This window comes from Microtus oregoni, unplaced genomic scaffold (assembly GCF_018167655.1).
Source record: "Microtus oregoni isolate MIOR12 unplaced genomic scaffold, Mior012 000016F_ref0000370, whole genome shotgun sequence".
NCBI classification, from domain to species: Eukaryota; Metazoa; Chordata; class Mammalia; order Rodentia; family Cricetidae; genus Microtus; species Microtus oregoni.
Window position 1 is genome coordinate 35,607,077 of NW_024543075.1, and position 13,699 is coordinate 35,620,775.

Below are 13,699 nucleotides of genomic sequence, written 5' to 3' on the forward strand. Positions count from 1 at the left end.
CACTTTTAGAGTTGTCTCAATCCTCATCACCTCCTGGTGACTTCAGGTCCAGTTTGCTATGAGGGGACACCAGGGGCAGTCTCTTTGTGTATCCTGATGACTTCTTGTCTTTGGTATGAAATATTTCTTGTATAATGAACTCTGGGACAGCAAAGGTCACTCTGCAAATGCCTTAGGCACACAAACTGAGTGAGAGATCTAGAAGGTGAAGGGAAGTTGTCTGGGGATGGACTTTCTGTGGGCTCCTATCCCTGGATTTCGAGCACTGTTACCTTCAAGTATCCCTCTGCCTCAGTTACTTCAAAGGCTCCACTGACCCAAAGACAAATACAAGGCTTGCTGGGTCTTTTGGGGGAGGGAAGGACACTCCCTCTGTGGGCAGCTCTCACCTCCTGTGCCATTTCAGTACTGGGGCATGAATGACATCTTCATAAAGGGCCAACCAGAGCGGAGAGACCAATGCAGAAACTGAGTGCAAACCTCTTTCTCTGCTACTTGACAGCAGCCCTTGGCAGCGGCCTTTGAATCCCAGCAGTGTGAAGCAGACTGTGTGTGGGACATACAGCTCAGAGCTGTCAAATGGAAACAAGGTGGTCTTTGGGCAGACCCAAGAGAGTAGAGGACGCCTTCACTGCGGCCTTGTCTTTTGAGACAGAAATGTCATTGGAAGTAACTGTCCCCCAGACACGCAGGTAGAGAGGACACTCACTCACTTTATTAGAGTCTGTGGTTTTAGGGGTAGAATACAAAATAGTGTTCAGTCCTAGTGAAGCCGAAGAAGACCTTCCAGAACTCAAGTTTAAGACAGTCCTACTTCTAGTTAGAAAGTCTCGTGGGCTTCCTAACCATTGAGAACCAAGCCCCTACCTCTTCCAGGGCTGTTTCAGAGTTGTATTACACAAATGCCAAGAAAGTGTGTGCACACATCCTTACTGATGCAGTCCCGACTGGGAGGACAGCATAGGCTTATGCTTGGGTCTGGGACCTAGACAGCACAGTCTCCGTGAGCTGGTCTCCTCATGAAGCAGGCTGCCGATAACCCCTCGCAGACACTTCTGCTGCTGTTGCACCCTCATTCCGAGCAGTGGTCCGCGACCCCCTTGGCAAACCTCTGTCTCTGAAAATATTTACATTATGATTCTTAGCAATAGTAAAATTACAGTTATGAAGCAGCAATGAAAATAATTTTATAGTTGGGGGTCACCACAACACGAGGAACTGTTAAAGGGTCTCAGTGTTCGGAAGGTTGAGAACTGCTAATTTAACTACTGAGCCGTCTCTCTAGCCTCAGCTCCTCTTCCTTAGGAAAATTTGAGGCATTGTATCTCTTAGGTGACAAAAGAAATCTTTCATGTCTCTGTTAATTGTCCCAGCCTGATTTTAATACATATTCTTTTTATGTATTTATTGTGCGTGTGTGTTTTTGTGTGTGTGCACTCCTGTGTATACCCACAGGCCATTGCGCTTGTCTGAAGGTCAGGGGACAGCTTGTGGGGATTGGTTCTCTCCTACTGTGTGGGTTTCAGGGATAAACTCCATTGGTCAGGCTTGTTGGTAAGCGTCCTTTACCCACTGAGCCATCTCACCAGCCAGCCAGTCTTTGAAAAGTGTGCCTGGGGTCATCTGGGTGGTACAAGCCTATTAACCCAGAACCCGGGAGGTAGAGACAGGAGCATGATGAGTTGTAGCTACGTCTGAACATAAGTTCAAGGTTGGCCTGGGCTACAAAGGAAGATTCTGTCTCAAAAATAAAGACGGATGAGCTACGGGGCCAGTAGGGATCCCGGAGGGCACGCCTGTGGCCGTCCCGCATCCATCCTTGCAGCTCTCTGCTGTGTCACCTGCTCCCTGCTGTTGTCTTGCAGAGGGCCTGAGCTGTATGAACAAGGACCATGGCTGTAGTCACATCTGCAGGGAGGCCCCCAGGGGCAGCATTGCCTGTGGATGCAGGCCTGGTTTTGAGCTGGCTAAGAACCAGAGAGACTGCATCTGTAAGTACGAACTGTCACTCGGCTGAGGTGGGGTCAGAGAAAGAACCACAAGTCAGGGACACAAGAGCAAGCTGTGGGAGGCCTGGGGATTGAGCTCAGGCCATCAGACTCAGTAACAGGTGCCCGTGCCTTTTGTGCTCTCACCAGACCAGTAAGGTTTTTTTGTTTGTTTGTTTGTTTGTTTTTACTTTGTTTTTTTTTTTTTTCCTTTTTGAGACACGGTTGTTCTGAAACTAGCTATATAGACCAGGCTGGCCTCAAACTCACAGAGATCCTCCAGCTTCTACCTCTCAAGTGCTGGGGTCAAAGATGTGTGCCATTACCACTCAACTCTTTTTTTTTTCTTTTTTAAAATTAAATGTTTTTAAGATTTCAATGCTTAAAAGTATCGTTTTTTATGACATTTGAAGAACTTTTTAAAAAGTCACATTCCTGTGATCCCAACACTTAGGAGGTAGAGGCAGGAGGATCAGGAGTTTAAGGTCATCCTTGGATACTTGCTTTAGAATGAGTTAGATGGCAACCTAGGCCACATGAGACCCTATCTCAAAATGCCAAACAAAGAATCACATAGCATAGCTGGTTCTTTTTTTCCATATTCCTATTTAGTCATCATTCATATGCATGCCCAAATTTCACATAGGTGTGATTGTAGCACAAATAAATAATTAGTTCTTTTAAATTAGAAATATTACATATGTAAAAATTGAAACACTGAGAGGCATGTAATGAAAACCTGCCCTTCCCTCCTGTTTCCTTTGCCAGAGGTTTTCCCTGTGTGGCTGGCCTGGAGCTCAGAGAGACCCACCTGCCTCTGCTTGCTGAGTGATGGGATTAAAGGTGCGCTGCCTCCCCTGTTGCAATCCCATAGTCTCAGAGTTGACTTTTTAAATTTTCTTTTTGGCCCGCCATCAGTGCTTTCGTACACAGTCTTCATAATTCTTGGTTGATGTTGCAATCACTGTGTGCAGAGAGTTGCCGTTTCCCCTGGCTACCTTCTATTGTAACCAAACCAGGTGAACTTTGATGAGAGCTTCCCTGACCGAGACATGCAAATTAAATTAAAAGTTTGTTCCAGACACAAAGTGCTTGAGAATTTCCAGAAGCCCTGGGTACATCAGGGATAGCAGGCACACCTCAGCCGAGAGGGAAGCAGAGGCCAGAGTCCTTGGTTTAACTCTCCCCACATAGTGAGTTCTTCCCCACCCAGCCTTCCCATATCCGACTCCGTATACTTTGCTCAAGACTTGTCTTTGTACTCCTGTGGTTTATTCTGTGACATGGTGACATTGCATACACAGGCACGGACAGTGTCTGAGTGGAAGGTCTTTCTAATGTCAAGGTAAGATGTGCATTAGGTGCTAAGATCCTTGCAGAGCAGAAATCAATTTTGGGGGGAAGCATGGTGGTACACACCTTTAATCTCAGCACTTGGGAAGTAGAAGCAGGTGGATCTTTGTAAGTTCAAGGGCAGCTTGGGCTACACAGTGAGCTATACAGGTCGGCTACATAGTGAGACCCTGTTTTTAAAAGTGAAAAGTTCTTTGGAAACAAACCTAGCTCCGGTGGTGGAAACCTCAGTGCTTTATGTATTGACTCATTTCCATCTCAGTGACTTGTAACCATGGAAACGGTGGGTGTCAGCACTTGTGTGAAGATACAGCTGAAGGTCCCATGTGTAGCTGCCATCCACGGTACAGATTGCATGCTGATGGGAGGAGCTGTCTGGGTAAGTGATTTCCCCTCCCTCCAGTGGAAGGTTTGCCTCAGCCTGCCCACCCCTACCCAAGCCCTCTTCTTAACCTTAACCCTCAATAGTGTTTAGCCGCACTAAACAGATGCACGTTATGGCTAATACCCAAGGCCCCTTCACGTGCTACAGTAGGAGGGGCCTACTTTTGGGTGGGAGTCCCTCTCTCTTTGTAAAGCTCTTCCTCCTCTCATGGACTGGGCTGTTCTGAAAGCTGGTATTCTAGAGACCTGGACAATGTATTACAAAGGAAGAGGGTGACAGAGGATAAAGCTGTCTGTGTGTGATGGCCCAGTGACCTTTACAGTCAAAATCTGCCCTGCGTTTCAGACATGACCTTGCTGGCTTTCTTGGAGTTCTTTTTTTTGAGACACGTTTCTCTGTAGCTTTGGAGCCTGTCCTGCAACTCACTCTGTAGACCAGGCTGGCCTTGAACTCACAGAGACAAGTCTGTCTCTGCCTCCCAATTGCTGGGATTAAAGGCGCCTGCTACCACAGCCCAGCTCTCTTGGAGTTCTTATCTTGAACCGAGAATTCTGCAGTTACTCTGAAGCTTGTATTTCCTGGAGTCTCTTTGGCCGGTGCATTATATTCCCAACCCCTTCCTATACTTAGTATTTGTAAGGGTCTTCAGTCATTTAATATGCTGTTTCCCACAGAGCCATATAATGGCCTGTTCTTATGGCGTGGACACTCACACACGTACCATTGCTCACGTTTCATGCCTGAGATTGCAGCAGAAATGGTTGCTCGGAGAATGAGTAATCTGATCGTTCAGCCTGACAAGTGTGGTTTTGTTTCTCTTGTAGAGAAAGAGGGCACCATCCTGGAGGGGACAGAGAGCAACGCCACATCAGTGGCCGACGGAGATAAACGGGTGAAGAGACGGCTGCTCATGGGTATGGAACCTCTCCTCCTTGGCCGTCACTGTCCCCGTCCCTCTCCTGAGCTTAGAGCCCGCGTGTCCCAAGGCCAGCTGGATTGAGATGAGCAGCTTCTCTGAATCCAGGCTACGCTTTGTTCTCTTTCCCCAAACAGTCCTTTAATCATAGGCCAAACCCCCTGGCCCTGTGCCATTAAATAATCAGGTTAGTGCCCTAGCACTGCCCAACCAGCTGTGAGACGTGGCAAACCTCAATGAGACTCTCCCCGTCTGTAGGTCTCTCTTTAAACAGATGTAAGCACTAGGGGTGAAGCTAGTCAGAGTCTTTACCTAGCCTGTACAAAGCCCCTGGGCTTGACCCCACCACGACATAAACTGAACTTGATGTCACAGGACTAAAACCATAATCCTCAGGAGGTGGAGAAGTTCAAAGTCACCTTGTTTATGTAATAAATTAGGGGCCAGCCTGAGATACAGGAAAGCTTGTCTGAAAATAAATAAATATAAGGCAGGAAGAGTGGCATGCAGGCCGAGGCGGCCCATTCATTTCCCGGCTGCCCAGACCCGAAATAATCACACGGAAACTGTATTAATTACCACACTGCCTGGCCTATTAGCTTAGGCTTCTTATTAACTAACTCCTACATCTTAACTTAACCCATTTCTCTTATTTTATATTTTACCACGAGGCTCATGGTTTACCAGTAATGTTCCAGCCAGTGTCTGTCTCCACTGGAGTCTACCTGGCGTCTCTTTGACTCCGCCTATTCTCTTTATATATCTCTTCCAGCCTGGCTATATTCTGCCCTGCCATAGGCCAAAGCAGCTTTATCTATTAACCAATAGGAGCAACACATATACAGAAGGACACCCCACATCATCAGCACGCGGCCTGGTGCTTGGGAGGCAGAGGCAGGCCAATGTTTGTGAGGTGGAGGTCATCCTGGTCTAGAGTGAGTTCCAGGCTGGTCAGGAACACTAGTGAGACCCCAGCTGAACAATAAATAAATAAAAATAAATAGAACGTAGTAAAATCCTTTAGGGTTATCAGGAAATTCAATTAAGATAGTAACATGAGGTCTTCAAGATGGCTCAGTAGGTATGTATGGCTGCCTGTTGTCAAGTGTGGGGACCCGAGTAGATCCTGGGACCAACATGGTGGGAAGAGAGGATAGATTCCCACAGATTGTCCGCTGACCTCTACACATGTGCTCCTACCTACCAACATACATACATAGGAATAATAGATGTTTACAAAGATAATAATATGCAGAAGCGCCCAGAGTCCATCCAGGCTGTGGGATGCGGTGGGTGGCCATGGGACGCCAGCTCTCTTCTCTCTGATTAGCCGTGGTGGCAGTGTCCTGGGCAGCCTCCAGTTTCGCATGGCAGTTTGTCTGTCTTTGTGCCCACCAGCCTTCCATCTCTGACCCAGCCAATGTTAGTGCTGGAGGAGCTGAATGGGGAAGAGTGGCACTTGGCTGGGGGGCCTGGGACCGCTGGCCCACAGCCCCAGCAGTCAAGAGAGAAGAGATGAGAGAGAAGAGGCAGTGGCCGTGGGGACGGGGCCAGACAGATCTCTCAGCATGTTATTGTGGAGATTTGGTTTCATTTAAATAAAGCTGTTCATCTAATAGCTCCCGAGTTTGCTAGTCAGGTAAGATATTGACCAACCATTGGTTACCAAGCAGGGGCCCTTTCTGATCTCCTGCTGCTTGATTTTCTTTTCTTTCTTCCTTTGCACATGTGTGTGTGTGTGCGCGCGCGCGCGTGTGTGTGTGTGTGTGTGTGTGTGTGCTCACTGCTCACCCAGGCACACAAGTGTGGAGGACAGAGGTCTATTTTGTGTGTTAGCCTCTGGCACTGTCCACTTTATATTTTAAGACAGGGTTCTCTCACTGAACCAGGAGCTGGCCAACATTTGACTAGACTGGCTGACCACGGATTCCTCAGAGCCCCGTTTCCTCTTGTCTCCAAAATAAGGCTGCTAGGGATTCAAACTCAGGTGCGCGCGCGCACACACACACACACACACACACACACACACACACACACACACTTCTCCCATGCCCTTAATATAGCTAATCAAAATTTAAGTCAATATTAAGTGTTTACATTACTGTGAGCATCTACACACAATGCGCCCAAGTCCTGTGACAACTGCCTTTTTATTCTTCCTTTGATTGCAAATAGGAGAGCTGTTTTCTAAAAACCACCCACCGGTTCCTTTTCCTTTGGGAGTCTTTGGCAGGGGTTTCTGAAGCGCTTCTCAGCGTGCACAGAGGCAGTCCCACTTCTCAGCTCTGTTCTCTTCTCTGACCGTCAGTCTCTTCTGAGGCTTCCCGCTGCTGTGGGAGGGTCTGACTGACTCCTGGCCTGCAGCTCCGTCAGCTGCGCCTTTCCCAGGGGCCTAGGAACCCCCTTTGCTGATCTCCTGTTTTGGCACTTTATAGTGTGGATGAGATAAAGGTTTCTAAAAACCTCATGTCCCTCAAAATGCCTTTGCATGCATTCTCCCTCTGGCTTTCATCGAGAACTTGGCTCATTATAGAATTCAGAGTTGGATGAATTTTCTGTCATCAGAATTTTGACACCAGTGCTCATTGTTTTCATGTTGCCCCTCCATCCTCCCTTCATCCCTCCCTCCTTCCCTCTCTCATTTCATGTAGCCCAGGCTAGCCTCAAACTCACTAGCGCTAAGGATGACCTTGACCCAGGTGCTGGGATTTCAGGGGACACACGGTTCAGTTTATGCAGTGCTGGGGATGGAGCCCAGGGCTCCATGCATGCTAAGGGAACACTCACCCAGCTGAACTACATTCCCAGCCCTCTTGATCGAAAAGCTTCACTCTGGGAGTTTTCAGGGTCCTGTCATTGTCCTTGGTGATCTGAGATCTCAGGCAATGTCCCCTTTGGTGTGTTCTGACCTGCTTCACAGGTCTTATATGTCCTTTCCCTGCTGACAGTAGCAACTCCAGAGATCCTCTCATTTTCTTCTTTGTGTCTTTTGTTTCACTTTCTAGCTTGCTCACTTTTTCTACCTTCTAATCTTCCTGCATGACTCTTTTTAAAAATTTCCACGTTCCTGTTTTCCCCAGCATTTACGTGGGTCTTTGTTATAGGGACCTGCTCACATTTCATGGATGCTTCGCTTGCCCCCTGAAGAAATTATGTTTTACTCTTTCCTTTTCTCATATTATCTTTTTTTAAAAAATGGATGTTGTTATTGTGTGTATGCATGCCAGTGCAGATGCCTCAGAGGCTGAAAGCCAGAGGCTTCAGATTGCCCTGGGGTTGGAGTTATGGGCAGTTGTGAGTCACTCAGCATGGGTACTGGGACTTGAACTCAGGTCCTCTGCAGGAGTTTGATGCACTTTTGTCCACTAAGAAGTCATCTCTCCAGTTCCTTCCTCTGTCATCTTTGTCTTCTCTAAGTTTCTTTCTTTCTTTCTTTCTTTCTTTCTTTCTTTTTCTTTCTCTTTCTTTTGTCGTTCCTTTTGGTGTGTATCTAAAATACTAAATATCCTAAATATTTGGTAATTCTTGACTGATTTCATATTCACCAGTGAAAAACTAAAAAGCCAGTTGGATCTCATATTGATTGATTGATAGGCTTTGTATCTGTGTGACTTCACATCTGAAGTCTTTTCATCTGGTCGAGTTGGTTAAGTTTCTGAGGAATCATTCAGCCTCTTGCTTGGGGATAGAAACTTAGCTCCCAGTATCCCTGGCTGTGTAGGTTTAACAATGTGTCTAGGCACAGACTTTCATCTCATCAACTGTGTTTCTCCTTCCCTCCTCTATACTCCCTGACTTCCCCAGAGTGGAAACTGCACCAGAGCTGGGACCTGGTGTCACCTGGCTATCTGGAAATAAAAACTTGGTGGTGGTGGTGAGGCATTGTTGTGTGGGGGTGTGGAGGATGGGAATGGCCCGAGGGGTCCTGTTTCCCCGGCAACGCATTCTATTTTTTAAAACTCCATCCTCACTTCTGCTTCCAAAAGAGTTTCCCATCTCCTGGCCTTCCTGGATTCTGGGGTTCCTATGACTTAGCCCCTTCAGCAGCCCCTCTGCAGAGGCGAGGGATTAACTTTCTGCTCCATTGACATTCACTTCCTAATAGTTGACATCTTTTTGTCTTCTCTTCCATTTTCTTTGTCCCTGAGATACTACACATTTAAGCACTTATTTAGTCCCAGTGTAGTGAAATTTATTTTATTTTATTTTTTTATTTTATTTATTTTTTTATTTTTTTGAGACAGGGTTTCTCTGTAGCTTTGGAACCTGTCCTGGAACTAGCTCTTGTAGACCAGGCTGGCCTCGAACTCACAGAGATCCGACTGCCTCTGCCTCCTGAGTGCTGGGATTAAAGGCGTACGCCACCACTGCCCGGCATAGTGTAACGAAATTTTGAGAGGAAGCAAAGATATATATATATACATATTGCATTTAATTAGTGCTAAGCTTGTCTCCTCAGGCTTTCAAATGAGGTAGCTATATAAGTTCCTGGATTTTTGGGTGCTAGCGCTGAGTGAATGTTGGTTAGTGCTTAGAGAATGACCGTGTGAAATGAAGACCTTCTACAGCTCATTTTCAGTAGTTATCACAGGCCTATCACAGAGACGTCGAGTAAGTTGGCATTCGCAAGGGCAAAGCCATTAGTGTGTAGCAAGGGAATTCTTGGGATCGCAGATGAAAGAGAAACCCCTGGAATAAGAAAGGCATCCTCTTTTGCCCTGTTCTGCACTCGGTTTAGCCTGCCAGATTGAGTGGTCACACTTAGCAGCTGTTGGCCGTGGGTAACCAGGGACCTGTCGTGGATGGAGAATCTTTCTCCAGGTAGGGAGGTAGCTTTATCTCTCTGGTAACCAGCTTTCGGAGCAGCCCTTCTTGAGGGGCAGGAGATGCAGTAGCAACTCTCTTTCCGTGACACCTGCAGATGGCAGGGGCTTGGGGTGTGACTGTGAGCACCCCTCTGTGCTTTCTGGGGTGTCACTCCTTTAGGAAGCTAACCGCCCTTCCCCCTCTCGTCAGAAACGTGTGCCGTCAATAACGGAGGCTGTGATCGCACCTGCAGGGACACATCCACAGGGGTTCACTGCAGTTGTCCCATTGGGTTCACCCTCCAGTTGGACGGGAAGACTTGTAAAGGTAACCTTCACTTGTCCTGGAGCTGGGGTTGTGGGCCCGAGGCCTGGGCGGAGGGAGTCTGCACTGCTGAAGTGTGGAATAGAGGCCTCCACGCCATTTCTGTGTTCCCAGCTTTGCTTATGATTCATATTGATGGGAGCTTTTCCTCCTTGGGCTAGTGGACGGTTGTAATTGAGTAAGCTTAATTAGAAGTAACTTAATTATACTAACTGTTGAGAAGGTCAGCCTCTGCAAGCACCAGATAATCCATTTCAGACAAGTGTCCTTCTTAGCAAAAGGCGGTTCATAGAACATTCATTGGCAGCAGATAACATCAACCTATCATAAATAATAGCCTTGAGATTACTGTGTAAATAACGGCTGAGATTATTATCCCGAGCACTTAACGAATAACTGTACCATTAACTTTTAGTAATGAAGACAGACCCTAAGGACTTGCTGGTCTTTCATGGGCAAGAGTACAAAGGGTTCTTAGTCCTTTAGCATGATAAAAAGACAGATGAACTGGTTATGAGATGAAACTGGGGAAAGATAAGATTAAGTATCAGGAATCGTTAAGAAACGTTGAGACTATTTGGTCATTGTGCAATTTGCCAAAAACAAAAGCTCGTGTCCCTTATGGCTTTAGTCATTAAGCAGGAATAGAAAGTGTACTAATGGTGGTTGTCTCATCTTTGGAGGGCAGTAGAAGATGAGGATAAATTGACCATGACATCGCCACTCCTTTCCAAGGTGTCTTTGCTCAGTGCTTCCAATGTCACGGACAGTCAGAATGGTCAGCTGGACGAGGGACTTGTCTTTCAGCCAGACAGGAAGATGCTTGTAGGACTGAAATTCTCAGTGAACATTCTGAAGTGCTCGTGTGGGTCTGCTTTTCTTTCTGAGGATGAGGGAAACACACGACAGCAGTTTGGGGACCGGGGAAGCCAGGCAGCTATCACTCTCTGATTGTTACAGTGCTTGCCTGTTACAGATATCGATGAGTGCCAGACCCGGAATGGAGGTTGTAACCATTTCTGCAAAAACACCGTGGGCAGTTTTGACTGCAGCTGCAGAAAAGGATTTAAATTATTAACAGATGAGAAGTCTTGCCAAGGTGCGTGCTGAATCGGTCAGTAGCTGGGGTGTGTAGGGAACCCTGGGTGGGACAGAGACGGTGTGGGTGAGCCCTGCTCCTGATGGCATCGTGGACTCTAGTCTCCAATTCGGATGTCACTTGCTTCATCTCAGGCTGAGTGAAAACATGGTGTCGCTCACATATGTTTGGAACTAAGCTGTTGACATCAGAGACTGCCACAGAAAGCCCATCCGGTGTGACTACAGCAGAAAGCCCTGCTAGAAAGGAAACAATGCATGATCAATCAGAGTTATGGCTGGATCTTGAGATTAGAGATCATTTTCCTCTTCTAAAATTTATTTTACTGCAATTGGATATTTGAGAAAAGTTGGCAAAAATCTGTGCATTTGGATAATACTTCTTCCTAGCAAAAAGCCGAGGTTGGTTCATCCAAACCAGCTGGTCCCTTCTTCCAACCCTTACAGTGGATGACTGCTCAGTGCACTTTGAGGTGGGTGGAAGGGGGTGATAGGAGAAATACTGCTTGGCTCGAAGGAAGATTACAGACCCGACCCCTTTTCTTTTCTTTCTTTTACTTGAAGACTTATGTTTTTAAAGTTATTTTTAAATACGTGTATGTGTGTATCTGTGTGTGGGCAGGTACATGTAAGGTGCCCACAGAAGCCAGAGGCATCAGATCCCCTGGAGCTGGAGTTAACAGGTAGTTCTGAGCCACCTGGTGTGGGTGCTGGGAGCTAAACCCCATTCAGTCTTCCGGAAGAGTGGTTGGTATATGCTCTTAACACTGACCCATTTCTTTGGCCCCGATCGACTCCCTTTCAACTGTATCCATCCCACATAAGGTGAACAGCAGCTGTCAATGTCAACAGCTGATTTAGGACAAGGTGAGCAGCAGCTGTCAATGTTAACAGCTGATTTAGGACAAGGTGAGCAGCAGCTGTCAATGTCAACAGCTGATTTAGGACAAGCTTCATCTCTATTTCTAGATAAACAACTTTCATGCCTTATCATACATAAGAAGGAAGTCTCGGGATAGATCACCGTCATCCACCTTGTTCCATTTCTGGCAGTAAGGGCTGCCTTACTTATTTCATTAGACATCTGAGCATCGGGGACTCACTGATGGCTGGAAATGTAACTCTAACTCAGGTGGCAGATGCTTGCCTAGCATGCACAAAGGCCTGGGTTGGACCTCCAGCACTGCATAAACCGTACATGGTGGCACACACCTGTGATCACCTGTTGTACTAGGGCAGTAGGAGCAGGAGGCCCAGAGTCAAGGCTATCCTTGGCTACATATTAAGGTGAACCCAGCTTAGCTAGAGACCCAGACAAAACAGACAAACAAAACCACAAAAACCTCAAACGGAAGCCCAACACTGTATAAAAATCAGGATATAAAATGTAATATTGGGAGCTGGGGAGACCCATCTACACCCACCTACAAAGCTGGATGCGGCAGTGTGTACCTGTAATTCTAGTCGTGGGAGGCAGAGACAAGAAAATCCGTAGAGCTGAATGACCAGTCAGTTTGGTGGAATCAGCAAGTTTCAGGTTCAGTGAGAAACCCTGTCTCAAAAAATGAGGTGGGAAGCAGTCAAGGAAGCCTCTGATTCTGAGCTTTCATACACACGTGCACACACATAAACACACACACACACGCAAGACAAACGATGGAACAATGAGCCTTCATACACATGTGCACACATGAGCACATACACACACAACAAATGGGACAGTGAGCCTTTATACACTGTGCACACACATGAACACACACACACACGACAAACGATAGAACAGTGAGCCTTCATACACATGTGCACACACACATGAACACATACACACATACAAAGCAATCAGAACAATGGGCCTTCATACACATGTGTACACACACACACACACACACACATGAACACACACACAAGACAAATGATGGAACAATTTTTAAGAAGGACACTTTGCAGAGTGCCTTCCCTTTGTTTTTAATACATAATTTGTCAGGCAGTTCAAATACATTCTCCTTTAAATTCAGTGAGTTAATTCTAGATAATTATTTTGTGGTTTTCTTTGGTTTGACTTGGAAAGCAAATTTGCTGTTCCATACAATGTTTCATAATGTATAGGGCAAGAAATATGTTTAAGCTGTGTAAACACATTAAAAAGGAATTAGGAAAGTGATCTCATTATTTTTGGCAAAGCAGAGAGGTCCACAGTGAGCAGCCAAAGTCAGCTACTGAACGAGGGCCCTTCGTCAGCAACTGGCTGGAGTTAACAGATCTCACGGAATGGCATCGAGTGCCAGGAAGGAATTGACTTTTTCTCATTTTCCACCGTTCCTCTTGGTAGAACAAATATTTGCGCAGAGTGAATTTGCTGAAGAAACTGTCAGGATTGCTGGGAAAATCCAGGGAAGAAGGGCTTCGTAAGAATTTCCCTTCTGTATTTTGCATTTTCATTTTTCTTGATCCACGAACCCCCATCCCTGCTCACTGTTGTTATTTTGAGTTGAACTGAATCCTGATTGGCCTGGAAACTGCCTAAGCTAATGACCTTGAACTCACAGTGATCCTACCGCCTTGACCTCCCAAGTGCCTCCCAAGTCTGGACACACACTACCACATCTGGCTAACATGTTTGCCTTTTATTACTATAGCTTTTCAAGGCATGTTTGGTGTAGACAAAGTGGTCTAGTCCAATGCTGTGGCTGTCGGCCACTAAGTGTGACCCGGGTTTATCCATTTGGAGGCACCAATTAAGACAGTCCCAAGAGTTCCAGGAGAGAGACAGAAAAACCCACGATCAGGTCCACAGATGCAGCTTCCAGAGTCGGTGTGCATGGCTCTGCT

At 46.5% G+C, this 13,699-nt stretch overlaps 1 protein-coding gene across 4 annotated transcripts in view; it reads left to right on the plus strand.

The window, feature by feature from the left end:
- Positions 1-13,699, plus strand: part of Scube2 (signal peptide, CUB domain and EGF like domain containing 2) — a 70,322-nt gene that overhangs the window by 17,384 nt on the left and 39,239 nt on the right. For all 4 annotated transcript variants that reach the window (XM_041666742.1, XM_041666744.1, XM_041666743.1 and 1 more), the window contains exons 5-9: positions 1,866-1,991; positions 3,604-3,720; positions 4,551-4,640; positions 9,659-9,775; positions 10,749-10,871. In XM_041666742.1, coding sequence (XP_041522676.1) covers positions 1,866-1,991; positions 3,604-3,720; positions 4,551-4,640; positions 9,659-9,775; positions 10,749-10,871 — 573 coding nt within the window. The remainder of the gene's footprint in view (positions 1-1,865; positions 1,992-3,603; positions 3,721-4,550; positions 4,641-9,658; positions 9,776-10,748; positions 10,872-13,699) is intronic.